We start from the raw sequence: 19,420 nt of genomic DNA, 5'->3' as shown, positions 1-19,420 counted from the left end.
TGGCAGACTAGAGTCCATGGGGTCGCAGAGAGTCGGACACATCGTAGTGACTGAGCACACACACACAGACACGTGCACGGTTGATTTACAATATTAGCTTCAGGTGCACAGCACTGATTCAATCTTTTTATAGATTGTACTCCATTTAAAAGTGAAAGGCAGAGTAAACTTAAGATCCATTTCATATTTAGGTTATAGACCTTTTCCTGGATTTTACAGACTGAATCGTGTTCCTACTTTAAGTCCATTGGGTCAACGATGCCTTGCCCCGGCCTGACATCCTAAGGATGAATACCGAGCCTCCTCACCCTTGGCAGAACTGTTCTCAGGGGTGGCCTGCACCCTGAGTCCCCAGCAAGAGGGACTCCCAGTTGCCCACAGGGGAGACCCGGTCGTTAATCCCCCTTGATTTCTCACCTCCTTCACTTGATTCCTGGGACCACTTCACAGGTAACCCCTTGAACATAATCCTTGACTAGGGAAGGCTTTGGCGAGGAATCAAACCCCTGCACTAACTCTCATTGTCTCCATCTCATGAAAGAGCAAGTCTCCTCTCCTTCCATTTGCAGTTGACGTTGCATTTCACCCCCGCACCTCCTTTCTGTCTCGGTCTCCCTCCCCTGGCTCTCCCAACACACTGCCGGGACTGGTCATCCAGGTTGCACCCGATGCCAGGTCCGCACAGAATGGGCGGCTCCCGCTCCTCCCGGCCGCAGGGGGCGCTGTGGGGCGGAGATGCCTGTGAGTTCCAGCGTGCACCGCGCCCGGGCCGGGCCTGCGGGTCGGAGCGGAGCGCGAGGCCGGCACGGGGGAGGTGCCGCGGGGCCACCAGGAGCTTGGCTTGGCGGTAGCCCGGTCGGGCACCTGGTGGGACCGCGAGGGCCCATGGCCGAGCCGGCTCCGGTAAGACGGGCTCCCCCCGCGCGGACGCCCAGACCCAGGCTCGGGGAGGGTCCGCGGGTTCCGGCTCGGTGGGTCAGCGTCCTGGGGTCCTCGCGCGGCGGACGCGGACCAGTGGGCGGGGTGTGAGGGTCGCGCTAGGCGCGTGGTGTGGGGACTGGACCCTGGACGGAGCCGGGGACCTCCGCTCCTCCGTGGCCAAACCCTGAACAAAGCCGAGCGTGAAACTGCAGAGTCTGGGCCATGGGCGCCCGTGAGTGATGGGGCCAGACGACGGAAGGGATCAAAATTCTTGTGCGGCCAGCGCTGGGTGTTAAAGTTCAGTCGGTTTTTACATTATAGTTACCGAATTTAGAATAACTATTTTTTAAAGTTTAGATTCTGAATGGTTGAAATAATAGCTGGCAGGGTCAAAATTAAACCCTAATGTGTTGAAGTGTGTTGAGTGTAAGAAGGAAGGAGGACACGTTGGGAAGAATAGAAGTCGAATATAAAGACCTAAGTAGGATATACATTATTTTATTTAGTGTTTTGTTGAAATTGAGATTTTATGTCTTTCCGTATTTTATAAATTTACGTATTGAGCGTTTTTACACCGAGTTCCACAAGCAAGTTTCAGATGGAGGAGTAATTTTGTCTGCAAGTCTTACTGCTTAAGAAATACATTTCATAAGGCTATAGCTGATTGCTAAATGAACTCATGAGATCATTACTTGTAAGGTATTGTTAAAGACCTTAGCAAAATAAAACATAGCAACAACAACAAAACTGAAAAATATAATAAATAATCTCAGCAAAAACTGTAATTCCTACATACGCAAAAGATATGCAACACATTTATAGTGAAAATTACAGATGTAGGCATACCTCAGAGATAGTTTGGGTTTGGTTTTAGAACTACTGCAATAAAGCAAATATCACAATAAAAGAAGTCTTTTTCTTTTTTTGGTTTCCCACAGTGTATAAAAATTATGTTTACACTATAGTCTGTTGAGTATGTAGCAGCATTATGTCTTAAAAAGCAATGTACAACCCTTAGTTAGAAATACTGTATGGCTAAAAGTCCTCACCATCATCTGAGCCTCTAGGCAGTTGTAATCTTACTGCATGTTGGAGTGTCTTGCTCCATGTTGATGGATGCTGACTGATCAGGGTGGTAGTTACTGAAGGTTGGCATGACTGGCAATTTCTTAAAATAAGATAACTGCAGTTTGGGGGATGGATTGACTCTTCCTTCCAGGTATGAGTTCTCTGTAGCATGTAATGCTATTTAATAGCATTTCACCAGAAGGAAATGGCAACCCACTCCAGTGTTCTTGTCTGGAGAATCCCAGAGACCGGGGAGCCTGGTGGGCTGCCGTCTACGAGACAGCACAGAGTCGGACACGACTGAAGCGACTTAGCAGCAGCAGCACTTTGAAAATTAGAGTCAGTCCTCTTGAACCTTGCCACTGCTTTATCAGCTAAGTTTATGATATTCTAAATCCTTTCTTGTCATTTTAACAATCTAAATGGCATCTTCAGGAGTAGATTCTTCAGATTCCATCTGGAGAAACCATTGTTTCTGCTCATCCATAAGATGCCTCTCCTAATTTGTTAAACTTTTATCATGAGTTTGTAGCAGTTCAGTCACACCTTCAGCCTCCACTCTGAATTCTAGTTCTCTTGATGCGTCCATCACATCTGCAGTTACTGCCTCTGCTGAAATCTCGAACCCCTCAAAGTTATCCATGATGGTTGGAATCAACTTCTTCCAAACTCCTGTTAATGTCGATATTTTGACTTCTTTTCATGAATCATGAATGTTCTTTGTGGCACCTCGAAGGATAAATTTTTTCTAGATTTTCTATTTACTTTGCCCAGACCCATCAGAGGAAGTACTTTAGCCTGATGAAATGTATTTCTTAAATAATAAGACTTGCAAGTCGAAATTACTCCTTGATCTGAAGTTTGCCTGTAAAAGTGGGTATAAGAAGGGGTGGAGCTTTAGAATTACTGTAAAGTAGTGAAGGAGCATTATCTGAACTCAGAGGGAAGGTTATCACACCAAGTGGGAATAGGTAGGGTTCACCACAGGGTAATCTAAGGCAGCTAGAAGGTGTTAAGGGGATGTATGTGTGCACTTTGTATATTCCTACTTGGTTCAGTTCTCATAGTAGCAACCAGAACTCTGAAATTCCTAGGAATGAATCTGGCAAGACTTATATAAGATTTGTACAAAGAAAACATTAAATTTTACTAACACAAAAAATCTAGGTAAAAGATGTTTCTGGATGGGAAGATGTCATAATTTAGAGATCCAGTTCAATAAAAATTTATATATTTAGTATATTCCCATCAGAATCCCAATAGTATTTCTCTGTTTATTTAGAAGAGAAAAGAGACAAGAAAAGTCATGACAATTTCCTTTAAAAAAGGAGGGGAGGTGATGTGAGTGAGGCTCAATGGAATGAGAGTGTGTACATACATACACACATATATATATATACATACACACACACATATATATATAAATGACTGACTTGTAATGTTGTGCAGCAGAAATCAACACAACATTGTAAAGCAAGTATCCTCCAGTTAAAAGATCAGGATCTAGGTGGTGGTAGATGTTGGACACGACTGAGCGACTTCACTGGAGATGGCCATATCCCTTTAAATGGCAGATAATTTGATAAAAATTATAAGAATTAAACAGTGCAGTATTGGAGCAAGAATACACAGAATCACCAGTGGAACAAAAATATAACCAAGTATAAGTGGAAAACTAGTTTATGAAAAAATGATCCCAAATCCATGGTAAACAAATAGACTAGTCACTATGTTTTATGACAGCTGAATATCTCTTTGGAAAAAGAATTCTGTCCCTTCTTGTTATGATATATATAAAAATAAGTCCCAGATGGAAAAAGATTTCATTCTAATAAAGTCATAAAAAACATTACAAAGATTTCAGAATATCTTTTATAATTTTAGAATAGGGGAAGTCTTCTAAGTCATCTATTAACCCTAATGTAAGAAAGTTCGATTCATGGGGTCGCAAAGAGTCGGACACGACTGAGCGACTGAACTGAACTGAACTGAAGAAAGTTAATTCAGACGATAAAAGCCCACTAAAATGCTGAGCCAAGGATGAGAGCAGGCATGCACAAAGATATGTGGGGAACCCCCCCCCCCCCCCCCCGCTGAAATATGAAATAAGGTTGCAGAGTCTCACGAATGCAAATTAAAACAATGAAATACAATTTTTTACCTGTCACATAGGCCAATAAATAAACAAGCGAAGTTTAAGAACATCTGTGCTGGCAAAGATGTAAAGAACCTTTACACCTTTGGACTTGCCTGGTGGCTCAGTGGTAGAGAATCCACCTGCCAACGCAGGAGACACAGGTTCAATCCCTGGTCCAGGAAGAGCCCGCATGCCACGGAGCAGCTAAGCCAGTGCACCACAACTATTGAGCCTTCACTGTAGATCTCAGGAACCACAACTACTGAAGCCTGTGCACCCTAGAGCCTGTGCGCCACAACGAGAGAAGCCACCACGACGAGAGGTCCAAGCACCACAACTAGAGAATAGTGCCTGTTCACTGCAACTAGAGAAAAAGCCCACGCAGCAACCAAGACCCAGCACAGCCAAAAACCACTAAATCTTATTTTTAAAGTGGGCCCTACAAAGCATTCTAAAGGAGCTCTTTAAACAAATGTCTCTCTTTATTGGCAAGAGTTAAGTGCTGGATTCTTTTTGGAAGGCAATCTAGTGATATCTCGTAAATAGAAGGCGTTTCTATCCTTCGATTTAGTAGTTCTCATTTTCAGCCTTTTCCTGCAGAAGTAAAACCACTCATATATAAAGAAGCATATCAGAGCATTGTTGGTAATTCATAAAGGAAATGGAAAATATGTATCATCAGTGGGGTATGTGTACCCATGAATAATGCAATTTAGAAAAACCCGATTTTGCCTATATTAATTGACCTAGGACTTCCCTGGTGGCTCAGACAGTAAAGTGTCTGTCTACAATTCGGGAGAACTGGGTTCGATCCCTGGGTCAGGAAGATCCCCTGGAGAAGGCAATGGCAATCCACTCCAGTACTATTGCCTGGAAAATGCCATGAACAGAGAAGCTTGGTAGGCTACAGTCCATGGGGTCAAAAGAGTCAGACACAACTGAGCAACTTCACCTTCACTTTTCAGGAAGATGACATTGAAAGAAGTTACACAGTGATTTGTTCCCACTTTTGTTTAAAGGAAAAATGAAGGAATTCCATTCTATACATATGCATTCGGAGCTGGATGAAGCATAGAGAAACAAGTGGAAGGGGTGGTTGTGGTCACCAAACAGAACCACACGATGGGAGTAGGGGAGGAGCTGTTTCCAAGGGAGAGGCTGCCTAACAGACAAAAATACTACACTGTGAAATTCTTAAATTGATGACAAGGAAGTGGGGTTTTGAAGCAATAATGACTGTATAAGCCTGCTGTGCTGCAGTCCATGGGGTCACAAGGAGTCGGACACGAGTGAGCAACTGAACTAATGACTGTATATGTATTATGTCTATAATTTCAGTTACCTCTGACTTTTGAGGATGTGGCCATTTATTTCTCAGAGCAAGAATGGCAGAATCTAGAGGCATGGCAGAAGGAGCTTTACAAGCAAGTAATGAGAGCCAATTATGAGATTCTCCTCTCTCTAGGTAAGAAGTCTTTAACTCTGGCTAATGCATGGAGGGATTGGGGGCAGGAGGAGAAGGGGACGACAGAGGATGAGATGGCTGGATGGCATCACCAACTCGATGGACGTGAGTCTGAGTGAACTCCGGGAGTTGGTGATGGACAGGGAGGCCTGGCGTGCTGCGATTCATGGGGTTGCAAAGAGTCGGACACAACTGAGAGACTGAACTGAACTGAACGCATGGAACTGGCTCCTGTTAGGGGTCTCAATCACTTGATAACCCCTGTTTCTCAGTTTGCCAGGTTTCTCAGAAATTAACTCAGAAAGGCACTTTTACCCAGAGACTTTCATTAATATCTGTAAGTATTGCTGACCCTTACTCAAGGGTAGATGTTGGTACATGAGAATACTTATGACTGTGTAATATAACATGGTCAGAGGTGACTAAATATATGGCAGGACTTTTAATCACTGTAGACTCAGAGGTTGCCATGATTTTCCACACGGACACATGCCTTACCCATATCCATAAACTACCCTGTGTATCTTTAACCTATGATGTTCCTCCGTGTGTATGTGTGTGCTGTGGTCAGTTTTGCCCGACTCTGCGACCCCATGGACTAGCTGGACTCCTCTGTTCATGGGATTTTCCAGGAAAGAATACTGGAGTGGGTTGCCAGTTCCTCCTCCAGGATGATGTTCCTACCTGTCAGCTTTTACGGTCGTGTCCATATGCCTCAGGAAAGCTAATGTTATCTTTTTTGGCAATGTGATTTCAGAAGGCAATACACACTAAGCTGTTTAACTGCAATTGTTTCTGGTAGTTATTCTAATGGTGTTCCTTTTAGTCTTTTTGCTTAGTCTTTATAACTTTATTATTAAATATGATTTTTTAAAAAATCAGTCTGTTTGGAAGAGCTTCAGAATGAAAGATAAAAGTCTCTTGCTTCACTCTCATCCCATCCCTGCCCCCACTCAGTTCATTCCTCAAAGGCAATAACTTTTAACCATTTCTGCATTAGTCCTTACTTTGGTTTCCTTTAGTCTATCATGCTTACACCTGTGTTTCTTAGTTTATCTAGTTTAGACAGCATTAAATCCTTACTGTGTACTATCCTTCTTCTAGCTCCTTCTCAAATTTTGATAGTTTTTTAGTGCCTCTATTTGCGACCTTTATAATTTAAATGATAAACTTCTAGATCATGTTTCATCAACTTGGTATCTCTTGATCCCTTTAGTCTATAAAGATAAGATAATTAGTTCTCCTATATTCCCTCTGCTTCTCCTGCTAACATCTACCAGCCAGACCACTTCTTTCATATTGCAGCATTTCTCTTACTCATGGAGGAGCCATCATGGTCAACAGAAGAGTCTGAAATGCAGTCCTTGGACGCAATCTCAAAAACGACGGAATGATCTCTGTTCATTTCCAAGGCAAACCATTCAATATTACAGTAATCCAAGTCTATGTCCCACCAGTAACGCTGAAGAAGCTGAAGTTGAACGGTTCTATGAAGACCTACAAGACCTTTTAGAACTAACACCCAAAAAAGATGTCCTTTTCATTATAGGGGACTGGAATGCTAAAGTAGGAAGTCAAGAAACACCTGAAGTAACAGGCAGATTTGGCCTTGGAATGCGGAATGAAGCAGGGCAAAGACTAATAGAGTTTTGCCAAGAAAATGCACTGGTCATCATAAACACCCTCTTCCAACAACACAAGAGAAGACTCTACACATGGACATCACCAGTGGTCAACACCGAAATCAGATTGATTATAATCTTTGCAGCCAAAGATGGAGGAGCTCTATACAGTCAACAAAAAGAAGAATGGGAGCTGACTGTGGCTCAGATCATGAACTCCTTATTGCCAAATTCAGACGTAAATTGGAGAAAGTAGGGAAAACCGCGAGACCATTCAGAAATGACCTAAATCAAATCCCTTATGACTATACAGTGGAAGTGAGAAATAGATTTAAGGGACTAGATCTGATAGATAAAGTGCCTGATGAACTACGGACTGAGGTTTGTGACATTGTACAGGAGACAGGGATCAAGACCATCCCCGTGGAAAAGAAATGCAAAAAAGCAAAATGGCTGTCTGGGGAGGCCTTACAAATAGCTGTGAAAAGAAGAGAAGCAAAAAGCAAGGAGAAAAGGAAAGATATACCCATTTGAATGCAGAGTTCCAAAGAATAGCAAGAAGAGATAAGAAAGCCTTCCTCAGCAAGCAATGCAAATAAATAGAGGAAAACAACAGAATGGGAAAGACTAGAGGTCTCTTCAAGAAAATTAGAGATACCAAAGGAACATTTCATGCAAAGATGGGCTTGATAAAGGACAGAAATGGTATGGACCTAACAGAAGCAGAAGATATTACAAAGAGGTGGCAAGAATACACAGAAGAACTGTACAAAAAGATCTTCATGACCCTGATAATCACAATGGTGTGATCACTCACCTACAGCCAGACATCCTGGAATGTGAAGTCACGTGGGCCTTAGAAAGCATCACTATGAACAAAGCTAGTGGAAGTGATGGAATTCCAGTTGAGCTATTTCAAATCCTGAAAGATAATGCTGTGACAGTGCTGCACTCAATATCCAGCAAATTTGGAAAACTCAGCAGTGGCCACAGGACTGGAAAAGGGCAGTTTTCATTCCAATCCCAACGAAAGGCAATGCCAAAGAATGCTCAAACTACCACATAATGGCACTCATCTCACACGCTAGTAAATTAATGCTCAAAATTCTCCAAGCCAGGCTTCAGCAATACGTGAACCGTGAACTTCCTGACGTTCAAGCTGGCTTTAGAAAAGGCAGAGGAACCAGAGATCAAATTGCCAACATCCGCTGGATCATGAAAAAAGCAAGAGATTTTTGCTTTCTTGACTATGCCAAAGCCTTTGACTGTGTGGATCACAATATACTGTGGAAAATTCTGAAAGAGATGGGACTACCAGACCACATGACCTGCCTCTTGAGAAACCTATATGCAGGTCAGGAAGCAACAGTTAGAACTGGACATGGAACAACAGACTGGTTCCAAGTAGGAAAAGGAGTACTTCAAGGCTGTATATTGTCACCCTGCTTATTTAACTTCTATGCAGAGTATATCATGAGAAACACTGGGCTGGAGGAAGCACAAGCTGGGATCAAGATTGCTGGGAGAAATATCAATAACCTCAGATATGCAGATGACACCACCCTTATGGCAGAAAGTGAAGAGGAACTAAAAAGCCTCTTGATGAAAGTGAAAGTAGAGAGTGAAAAAGTTGGCTTAAAGCTCAACATTCAGAAAATGAAGATCATGGCATCTGGTCCCATCACTTCATGGGAAATAGATGGAAAAACAGTGGAAACAGTGTCAGACTTTATTTTTTTGGGCTCCAAAATCACTGCAGATGGTGACTAGAGCCATGAAATGAAAAGATGCTTACTCCTTGGAAGAAAAGTTATGACCAACCTAGACAGCATATAGAAAAGCAGAGACATTACTTTGCCAACAAAGGCCCATCTAGTCAAGGCTATGGTTTTTCCAGTGGTCATGTATGGATGAGAGAGTTGGACTGTGAAGAAGGCCGAGCACCGAAGAATTGATGCTTTTGAACTGTGGTGTTGGAGAAGACTCTTGAGAGTCCCTTGGATTGGAAGGAGATCCAACCAGTCCATTCTAAAGGAGATCAGTCCTGGATGTTCTTTGGAAGGACTGATGCTATAGCTGAAACTCCAGTACTTTGGCCACCTCATGCAATGAGTTGACTCATTGGAAAAGACTGATGCTGGGAGGGATTGGGGGCAGGAGGAGAAGGGGACGACCGAGGATGAGATGGCTGGATGGCATCACGGACTCAATGGATGTGAGTCTGAGTGAACTCTGGGAGATGGTGATGGACAGGGTGGCCTGGCATGCTGCGATTCATGGGGTTGCAAAGAGTCGGACACTACTGAGTGACTGAACTGACTGAACTGATATTCCCTCTGCTTCTCCTGCTAACATCTGCCAGCCAGACCACTTCTTTTATGTTGCAGCATTTCTAATACTTACATTCTGTCTCATTACCATAATCAAACTTTCTAGTTTCTATGCAGTGTTTCTAAAACATTAATCCAAGATATTACATTATTTTCATTGTTACCAGTTAATTGAATCTATAGAGAAAGAAAAATAATCCAGTCATGATTACTGTGCCACCCAAAAAGAAATGTTCCAAGCATCAAGATCAAATGATGTGAAGTGGTGTATCATTGTGTGTTTGGTTTGCATTTCCTAAATGGTTAATCATGTTGAGCATCTTTTCATTGTATATCTTCTTTGGAGAAATTTTTATTCAAATCTTAATAGTTGGCCCGTTTTTTAGGTTGTTTTTTTTTTTGTTTTTTTTTTTTTTACCTGTTGGGATATGAGAGCTCTCTATTTCTTCGGAATACTAGACCCACATCACATATGTGATTTGTGCCTATTTCCTCTGGTTCTTGGGTTGTCTGTTTTTGATGGTGTCCTTGAAGCACAGAAGTTTTAAGTTTTGATAAAGTCCAGTTTATTTTTTTCTTTTGTTGCTTGAGCTTTTGGTGTCATATCTAAAAAACCATTGCCAAATCCAAAGTTACAAAGATTCACTCCTATGTTTTCTTCTAAGAATTTTATAGTTTTAGTGCTTATATTTAGGTCTTTGTCCTTTTTATTCCCCTTCTTTGATCCATCTTGAGTTAATTTTTTTATACACGGTGTGAGGTAGGGATCTAACTTGTTCTGCATATAAATATCCAGTTGTCCAAACACCATTTTTTGGAAAGTGTACTTTTCCCCCATTGAGTTATCTTGACAGCCTTTGGAAAACTAATTGACCATATAAATGGCAGTTTATTTCTGGATCCTCAATTCTGCTTCTATGATCTCTATGTCTAGCCTTATGCCAGTACCACACTGTTTTAATTACCATTGCTTTACCATCAGTTTGTCAGTTTCTACCTAAAAAGAAAAAGCAGATGGGGTTTGGAGAATATTGTCATCTTAACAATACTAAGTCTTCCAATTCATATCATTTCATTTATTTAGGACTTTTTAGAATTACTTTCCACATTTTATAATTTTTATTGTATCTTATTTTCTTTTATTAAATTTATTTGTAGTATTTTATTCTTTTTGACATGGTTATACATGGACTTGTTTTCTTATTTTTTTTTTAGGAAGATGGTTTTATTTTAAAAGATGCAGAGAGATCAACCCAGATGAAGATTGAGACTAGGTATTTGGATTTGAATAAAAGATAGTGATTCCTTTTTTCATGAGAGGAACCTTGGAATTAATTTGGGGTTGAAGTCAAATTTCAGAGGGCTAGTGACGAATCTGGCACAGTTTCCACATATACATGATTCCTCTCTGACATTTTATCCCTAAAGCATTACCCAGCTTATCCTCTTTCTCTGATCTGGACCTTTCGTTAATCTTCCTTTAGCAATCCATGAAGTACATTTTGGTTCTTTTAAATATCAGTTCAGTTCAGTTCAGTCACTCAAGTCGCGTCTGACTCTTTGAGACCCCATGAATCGCAGCACGCCAGGCCTCCTTGTCCATCACCATCTCCCCGAGTTCACTCAGACTCATGCCCATCGAGTCCGTGATGCCATCCAGCCATCTCGTCCTCTGTCGTCCCCTTCTCCTCCTGCCCCAAATCCCTCCCAGCATCAGAGTCTTTTCCAATGAGTCAACTCTTCCCATCGGGTGGCAAACGTACTGGAGTTTCAGCTTTAGCATCAGTCCTTCCAAAGAAATCCCAGGGCTGATCTCCTTCAGAATGGACTGGTTGGATCTCCTTGCAGTCCAAGGGACTCTCAAGAGTCTTCTCCAACACCACAGTTCAAAAGCATCAATTCTTCAGTGCTCAGCCTTCTTCACAGTCAAACTCTCACATCCATACATGACCACAGGAAAAACCATAGCCTTGACTAGATGGACCTTAGTCGGCAAAGTAATGTCTCTGCTTTTGAGTATACTATTAGGTTGGTCCTAACTTTTCTTCCAAGGAGTAAGCGTCTTTTAATTTCATGGCTCTAGTCACCATCTGCAGTGATTTTGGAGCACCTAATGAACTCCCCAGGTCATTAGGTGCCCAATATGCTACTGGAGATCAGTGGAGAAATAACTCCAGAAAGGATGAAGGGATGGAGCCAAAGCAAAAACAATACCCAGTTGTGGATGTGACTGGTGATAGAAGCAAGATCCGATGCTGTAAAGAGCAATATTGCATAGGAACCTGGAATGTCAGGTCCATGAATCAAGGCAAATTGGAAGTGGTCAAACAAGAGATGGCAAGGGTGAACGCTGACATTCTAGGAATCAGCGAACTAAAATGGACTGGAATGGGTGAATTTAACTCAGATGACCATTATATCTACTATTGCGGGCAGGAATCCCTCAGAAGAAATGGAGTAGCCATCATGGTCAACAAGAGTCTGAAATGCAGTACTTGGATGCAATCTGAAAAATGACAGAATGATCTCTGTTCATTTCCAAGGCAAACCATTCAGTATTACAGTTATCCAAGTCTATGCCCCACAAGTAACGCTGAAGAAGCTGAAGTTGAACAGTTCTATGAAGACCTACAAGACCTTTTAGAACTAACACCCAAAAAAGATGTCCTTTTCATTATAGGGGACTGGAATGCTAAAGTAGGAAGTCAAGAAACACCTGAAGTAACAGGCAAATTTGGCCTTGGAATGCGGAATGAAGCAGGGCAAAGACTAATAGAGTTTTGCCAAGAAAATGCACTGGTCATAGCAAACACCCTCTTCCAACAACACAAGAGAAGACTCTACACATGGACATCACCAGATGGTCAACACCGAAATCAGATTGATTATTCTTTGCAGCCAAAGATGGAGAAGCTCTATACAGTCAGCAAAAACAAGACCAGGAGCTGACTGTGGCTCAGATCATGAACTCCTTATTACCAAATGCAGACTTAAATTGAAGAAAGTAGGGAAAACTGCTAGACCATTCAAGTATGACCTAAATCAAATCCCTTATGACTATACAGTGGAAGTGAGAAATAGATTTAAGGGACTAGATCTGATAGATAAAGTGCCTGATGAACTACGGACTGAGGTTTGTGACATTGTACAGGAGACAGGGATCAAGACCATCCCCGTGGAAAAGAAATGCAAAAAAGCAAAATGGCTGTCTGGGGAGGCCTTACAAATAGCTGTGAAAAGAAGAGAAGCAAAAAGCAAGGAGAAAAGGAAAGATATACCCATTTGAATGCAGAGTTCAAAGAATAGCAAGAAGAGATAAGAAAGCCTTCCTCAGCGATCAATGCAAAGAAATCGAGGAAAACAACAGAATGGGAAAGACTAGAGGTCTCTTCAAGAAAATTAGAGATACCAAAGGAACATTTCATGCAAAGATGGGCTTGATAAAGGACAGAAATGGTATGGACCTAACAGAAGCAGAAGATATTAAGAAGAGGTGGCAAGAATACACAGAAGAACTGTACAAAAAAAGATCTTCACGACCCAGATAAACATGATGATGTGATCACTAATCTAGAGCCAGACATCTTGGAATGTGAGGTCAAGTGGGCCTTAGAAAGCATCACTACAAACAAAGCTAGTGGAAGTGATGGAATTCTAGTTGAGCTATTTCAAATCCTGAAAGATGATGCTGTGAAAGTGCTGCACTCAAAAATGCCAGCAAATTTGGAAAACTCAGCAGTGGCCACAGGACTAGAAAAGGGCAGTTTTCATTCCAATTCCAAAGAAAGGCAATGACAAAGAATGCTCAAACTACCACACAATGGCACTCATCTCACATGCTAGTAAAATAATGCTCAAAATTCTCCAAGCCAGGCTTCAGCAATACATGAACCATGAACTCCCTGATGTTCAAGCTGGTTTTAGAAAAGGCAGAGGAACCAGAGATCAAATTGCCAACATCTGCTGGATCATGGAAAAAGCAGGAGATTTTTGCTTTATTGACTATGCCAAAGTCTTTGACTGTGTGGATCACAATATACTGTGGAAAATTCTGAAAGAGATGGGAATACCAGACCACCTGACCTGCCTCTTGAGCTGCCTATATGCAGGCCAGGAAGCAACAGTTAGAACTGGACATGGAACAACAGACTGGTTCCAAGTTGGAAAAGGAGTACTTCAAGGCTGTATATTGTCACCCTGCTTATTTAATTTCTATGCAGAGTACATCGTGAGAAACGCTGGACTGGAAGAAACACAAGCTGGAATCAAGATTGCCGGGAGAAATATCAATAACCTCAGATATGCAGATGACACCACCCGTATGGCAGAAAGTGAAGAGGAACTAAAAAGTCTCTTGATGAAAGTGAAAGAGGAGAGCGAAAAAGCTGGCTTAAAGCTCAACATTCAGAAAACAAAGATCATGGCATCTGGTCCCATCGCTTCATGGGAAATAGATGGGGAAACAGTAGAAACAGTGTCTGGCTTTATTTCTTTTAAATATATATATATATAATTGAAAGAAAGTTTTACTTGAAAATAGAGTAAACTTTTCTTCTAGGGGACCAGGGTCATATATTAGAGAATTGTGTAACTATTTTCATTTGTTCATTCATTGCAACCCCTTCTATTCTAGCAGAATTCAACTGTGTTTTCGGTTGTAATTGTAATGTTACCAAAGGTACTCCTCAGAGAATGTTTTAGCTGAAGCTATGTACATTGAAATTTCCTAGAATAGTCATTCTTGTTCTTATTTTTGTATACCCTGTATTCCCAAGATATTGCCAGTTGTCTCAGGTGTTGTTCCAGCATTCTCAAAGCACACTACTTGTGAGTTTTAATAAACCCATGACAGAATGCAGCATTGCTAGCTCTACAGGGTCTAAAACAAAATTAAACATACAACTCATGTAAAGGTCCCAGTCAGTTAGGAAGCAGTGTTACAAAATGTGGGCAGTTTTGCTTCTTTGTGTATACCTATACTCTATTTTTCAACCATCTCTTCTCATATATTTTACCAGGTGTAGATTTAGAAAATTTAGAAACAACTTACTGTGCTTCTAAATTTAGTGCTCAAGGAAACCAAACTACTCCATCTGACTTTTCTGTACAGATAATGGACTTCCCAAACCAGAACTAATATCCTGGATTGAGCAGGGGAGAGAGCTCTTTAAGAAATGGGGAGAATCACAGGAATCAAGAAACATAATTTTCTCCGCTGCTGATTTGCATTTTGATCCAGTTATCGAAGGACAGTCATTTTCAGGTGAGTTTTAAGATGATTTCTTAAGGTTCTGTCCTTAAGACATTACATTCACGTTTCTTATTTCCAGTTCTTTGGCGTTGCTTTCCTGTTTGACTCAGCTGAGGCTTAACATCTGGTATATTCCAGAGAAAGGCAGTAAAGCACAGTAGCTAGGATCATGGGTTCTGGATCCTGAGTCTGGGTCTTGCCTTTTCCTGGGCAAGTTATTCATTGTCTCCTGGTGGCTCAGATGGTAAAGAATCACCTGCAGTGTGGGAGACCAGGGTTTGATCCCTGGGTTGGGAAGATCCCCTGGAGAAGGGAATGGCTACCCACTTCAGTATTCTGGCCTGGAAAATTCCATGGACTGTATAGTCCATGGGGTCACAAAAAGTCGGACACAACTCAGGAACTTTCACTTGACCTATAAAGATTTAAGTATTTACATAATAGGATTAAATGAGTTGATATATGTAGATTGTTAAAATGATACCTGGCAACACAGTAAGAGTTCAGCAAATATGCGCTATTCTTAAGGCAGCGGGAATCAGCAACTCCTCTGTTTCTTGTCATGATAACAAAGTCTAAGATTTTTGGATTCTTAACAGTCAGTATTAGAGCAAGGAAAAAGTGAGTCACTCAGTCGTGTCTGACTCTTTGTGACCCCATGGACTATATAGTCCATGGAATTCTCCAGGCCAGAATACTGGAGTGGGTAGCCTTTTCCTTCTGCAGGGGATCTTTCCAACCCAGGGACTGAACCCAGGTCTCCTGCATTGCAAGCAGATTCTTTACCAGCTTAGCCATGAGGGAAGCACAAGACTACTGGAGTGGGTAGCTTGTCCCTTTGCCAGTGGATCTTCCTGACCAAGGAATTGAACTGGGGTCTTCTGCATTGCAGGCAGATTCTTTAACAGAGTAAGGAAAGAGAAAGTCAAATGGGAACATCATTCCAAGAAATCTTGTCAATAGTTTACTTTTTAGCTGCCTCTTTCAGGAGAGTAAAGAGTTTTACTCACAAATTATTTCACTTTTTACCTCTGTTATCAGTTCTTCTAAGAAACCTTTTTACAAGATTGATAGGAATAGAGGTGAGGAGGGAGGAACAGCTGGTCTTAGGACAGCTCATGGATTACATATAACTATGAGTGAGTGAGTGAAGTCGCTCAGTCGTGTCCAACTCTTTGCAACCCTATGGACTGCAGCCTACAAGGCTCCTCTGTCCATGAAATTTTCCAGGCAAGGGTACTAGAGTGAGTGGTGGTGTTTAGTCTCTAAGCTGTGTCTGACGTTTTTGTGACCCTGAGGACTGTAGCACATCAGGCTCCTCTGTCCATGCGATTTTCCAAGCAAGAACCCTGGAATGGGTTGACATTTCCTTCTCCAGGAAGGAGATCCCTACCCAGGGATCAAACCTACATCTCCTTTGTTGGTAAGCGGGTTCTATATAACTGAGCCACTTGGGAAGTGCAACCATAGTGTTAGCCAGGGCTAAATGCTGCCAGGAACATTACCGTCATCATTTGAATGTCTGCACATCCAAATGGGACAAGACTGGTGGTCCCCAGGTCATAATAATGGTGAACATTTACAGAGTACCTGCAGCATCCCAAGCCCACACTAAACACTTTACACACATTAATTCATACAGTCCTCATAACAGTTATGTATTGCTTTTTCCATTTCTAACAGGAAAAGGAACTGAAGCTGGAGATTAGCTTGACAAAGGCAGCACCGTGAAAAGACTGGATTTGAACCCAGTCTGATGCCAGAGCCTAGGCCCTACACTTGTGACCTAAGTGTCCTTTTTTCAATAGTATTCTAAGATAGGTCTGTTCAGTTTAGTCCTAAACTAGGGCTCATGATTCTCCTGGTCATGAAATTGACCACCACTGAAAGGAGCTGCTGGTTTAATTCAGTGAAAGTTGGGCTCCTGGGCCACCGCAGATTACCGCTTCTGGCCACAAAAGCCTTAGCCATGACATAGGCTGGGACACTGACTGAATCTTGTTTTCAGTTTCAGGAAACCAACGAGCTGTGAGTTCAGAAAAAGCTCATTACTATTTCCAAGTAGATCCTCTTCAGAGCCACCGTTCCTGTGAACCCTTATCAGAAAAAAGTGAAGATGTTTCCTTCAGGCCTGACCAAGCCGTCGCCCTCGTGAACCCACAGAGACATAACACTTGGGCTCCGCTCCCAGCGGTCCACAGCTCCAGGGAACCCATCCAAAGAGATAGAATCGCCAGCCCTAGGGCCCTGGGTCTCCCAGGCTTCCAGAAAACCGCCTCAGGGGAGGGCCTCCAGCAGTCTTGTGCCTTTTGTGGGGAAAGCTTTTGTAATGAGAACCTCTTAGAGCGGCACCAGGGGAGTCACTTGAAGGCCTGGAAGAAACTCAGCAAACAACCTGAGGCGCAGCAGCCTCGGAGCCAGACTCACTTCCGCTGCCCGGGATGTGGGCGGGGTTTCCGCCGGAAGCCAAGCTTACTTGGCTCCCTGGCGGTCCGGGCTGAGGAGGGCCACCTGCTGGGCCTCGAAAGTGGAGAAACGTGTGGCCGCCGCCTGACGCTGTCAAGGCCGCCTCCGTACGCCGGTTGTATCGAGAGTGCCTCCCGGGCCCCTCCGGGCGTGGAGAGGCCAGTCTCCCCGAGAGAGGGCGCCGGGGCGGCCTCTGAGCGGGCCGAGCTCCCTCCGAGCTCGAACCTGGCTGCTCAGGAGTGTGGCCGCTGGGCTGGGGAGCCGGAGGCCCTCAAGCCTGGTCCCGGAGGGGAGAGGCCGTGCTCCTTTGGTACGTGCAGCCGGCGTCCCTCCCAGCGGTGCGGCCTCTCCGATCACTCCCATCTGCACAGCGCGGAGCGGCCCTGCCGGTGCGCCGAGTGCGGTCGGGCCTTCCGCCAATGCGGGCGGCTGCGGCTCCACCGGCAGCCGCCCTCGCACGAGCCGCCCTGCTCAGGCCCGGAGTGCCGCCTGGGCTTTCGCCTGAGGAGCCCGCTGCGGGCCCACGGGCTGCGGCACGGAGGTGACAGGCCGCTGGCGTGTGGCGAGTGCGGCCGCGGCTTCGCCCATCCGTGCAAGCTGCGCGAGCACCTGCGGGTGCACAGCGGCGAGCGGCCCTTCGGCTGTGCCGAATGCGGCAAGAGCTTCCGCCTCAAAGGCATCCTGAAGGCGCACGAGCGCACGCACAGCCGCGAGCGGCCCTTCCAGTGCGCCGAGTGCGGCCGGGGCTTCACGCGGCCGTCCAAGCTGGCTGAGCACTTCCGCGTGCACAGCGGCGAGCGGCCCTTTGGCTGTTCGGACTGCGGCCGCCGCTTCCGCCTCCAGGGGCAGCTGCGGAGCCACCGGCGCCTGCACACCGGCGAGAGGCCCTTCCCGTGCCCCGACTGTGGTAAGAGCTACCGCGTAAAGGCCGACCTGAAGGCGCACCAGCTGCTGCATGGCGGCCCGATGCCCTTCTCCTGTGAATGCGGCAAGGGCTTCGCCAAGCAGTCCAAGCTCGTGGAGCACGTCCGGACGCACACAGGCGAGAAGCCCTTCCAGTGTCCACAGTGCGACAAGCGCTTCCGCTTGAAGGCGCAGCTGCTCAGCCACCAGGGCCTGCACAGCGGGGAGAGGCCTTTCCGCTGCCCCGAGTGCGACAAAAACTTCCGGGAAAGGGGCCACATGCTCCGGCACCAGCGCATCCACCGGCCCGACCGGCCGTTTGCCTGTGCAGACTGCGGCAAGGGCTTCATTTACAAGTCGAAACTGGCCGAACACGTGCGAGTGCACACGAAATCCTGCCGTGTCCGCAGAGAGCCTGACGTTAAGAAAAGGCTCAGCCAGCTGTTTGCGATGATCGAGGCCGACTGGAGTTGAGGCTGAGGAGGGCACTCAAAGTGTTCAGCAGGGTTGGTGTTGCCTGGGAAGCCATAGCCGAACCCCACATCTGGTAAGACAGAGCAAGAATGGAATGCAAGTTAGGAGTAGGAGAAACCACGAAGATTCTCTCATTTAAAACATCACCAGCTATTTAATATATTTTTTAATCCATTGGTAAAAACAGGTATGTGTTCTTCCCACCATCTTATGGGGTAATTTCCCATGACATGCTAATAAGCTAACTCTGAAATCCCGACTTGAATTTAGGCAGCCGGAAAGCCCTCCAGTACTGTTCTCAAAAGCATGGGGTGACTGTTAAATGTCAGCTCTTCTCTTCATGGTATGAACATAAGCAGGGGTTTCAATCCAGTGAATTTTGTTGCAGGTCTGAAATGATACTGGGTTTGGTTTAAATCATTTACTTGAAGCCAATAGCAATAAAATGAGTTCTCTGAATTGGGATGTGTCGATGTGAATGCTGAAGTGTTATAGCAGGTTCCACAGTGATTATGCATAGTTACCCTTAAGGAAAAGATGATAATTTAAGAAAATTTTGGTTAAGCTGGGTTGAAGAAAAAACTGAAGGTGCTAAGTTATGTGGGACTAGAGTTTGTTTTTTGTTTTCAGTTGGAATGTAGTTGATATACAATGTGTTAGTTTCAGGTGTACAGCAAAGTGAGTTAGTTATACATACATATATATGTATGTGTGTGTGTCTATTTTTTGAGATTCTTTTCCCTTATTAGTTACTACAAAATATTGAGTATAGTTCCCTGTGCT

The 19,420-nt window shown here is 44.0% G+C and overlaps 1 protein-coding gene across 1 annotated transcript; it reads left to right on the top strand.

Moving 5' to 3' along the window:
- The first annotated feature begins 697 nt into the window (after positions 1-697).
- On the top strand, positions 698-19,096 carry ZNF786 (zinc finger protein 786). The gene is made up of 4 exons (XM_015095127.3): positions 698-903; positions 5,465-5,591; positions 14,654-14,806; positions 16,803-19,096. Exons 1-4 carry the CDS (start codon positions 736-738, stop codon positions 18,635-18,637), a joined length of 2,283 nt encoding a protein of 760 aa, XP_014950613.3. The 5' UTR covers positions 698-735; the 3' UTR covers positions 18,638-19,096.
- The last annotated feature ends 324 nt before the right edge of the window (positions 19,097-19,420 follow it).

Source organism: Ovis aries, chromosome 4, assembly GCF_016772045.2.
Source record: "Ovis aries strain OAR_USU_Benz2616 breed Rambouillet chromosome 4, ARS-UI_Ramb_v3.0, whole genome shotgun sequence".
Taxonomy (NCBI): domain Eukaryota; kingdom Metazoa; phylum Chordata; class Mammalia; order Artiodactyla; family Bovidae; genus Ovis; species Ovis aries.
The sequence above is the reverse complement of the archived record's forward strand: the minus strand, read 5'-3'. Positions and strand labels throughout refer to the sequence as shown.

Excerpts from the sequence above, each read along its gene's own strand:
- ZNF786 (XM_015095127.3), top strand. The coding sequence starts at position 736 with ATGCCTGTGAGTTCCAGCGTGCACCGCGCCCGGGCCGGGCCTGCGGGT. Across the intron at positions 904-5,464 it reads CCATGGCCGAGCCGGCTCCG|TTACCTCTGACTTTTGAGGA; the intron begins GTAAGACGGGCT and ends CTATAATTTCAG. Across the intron at positions 14,807-16,802 it reads CGAAGGACAGTCATTTTCAG|TTTCAGGAAACCAACGAGCT; the intron begins GTGAGTTTTAAG and ends TCTTGTTTTCAG.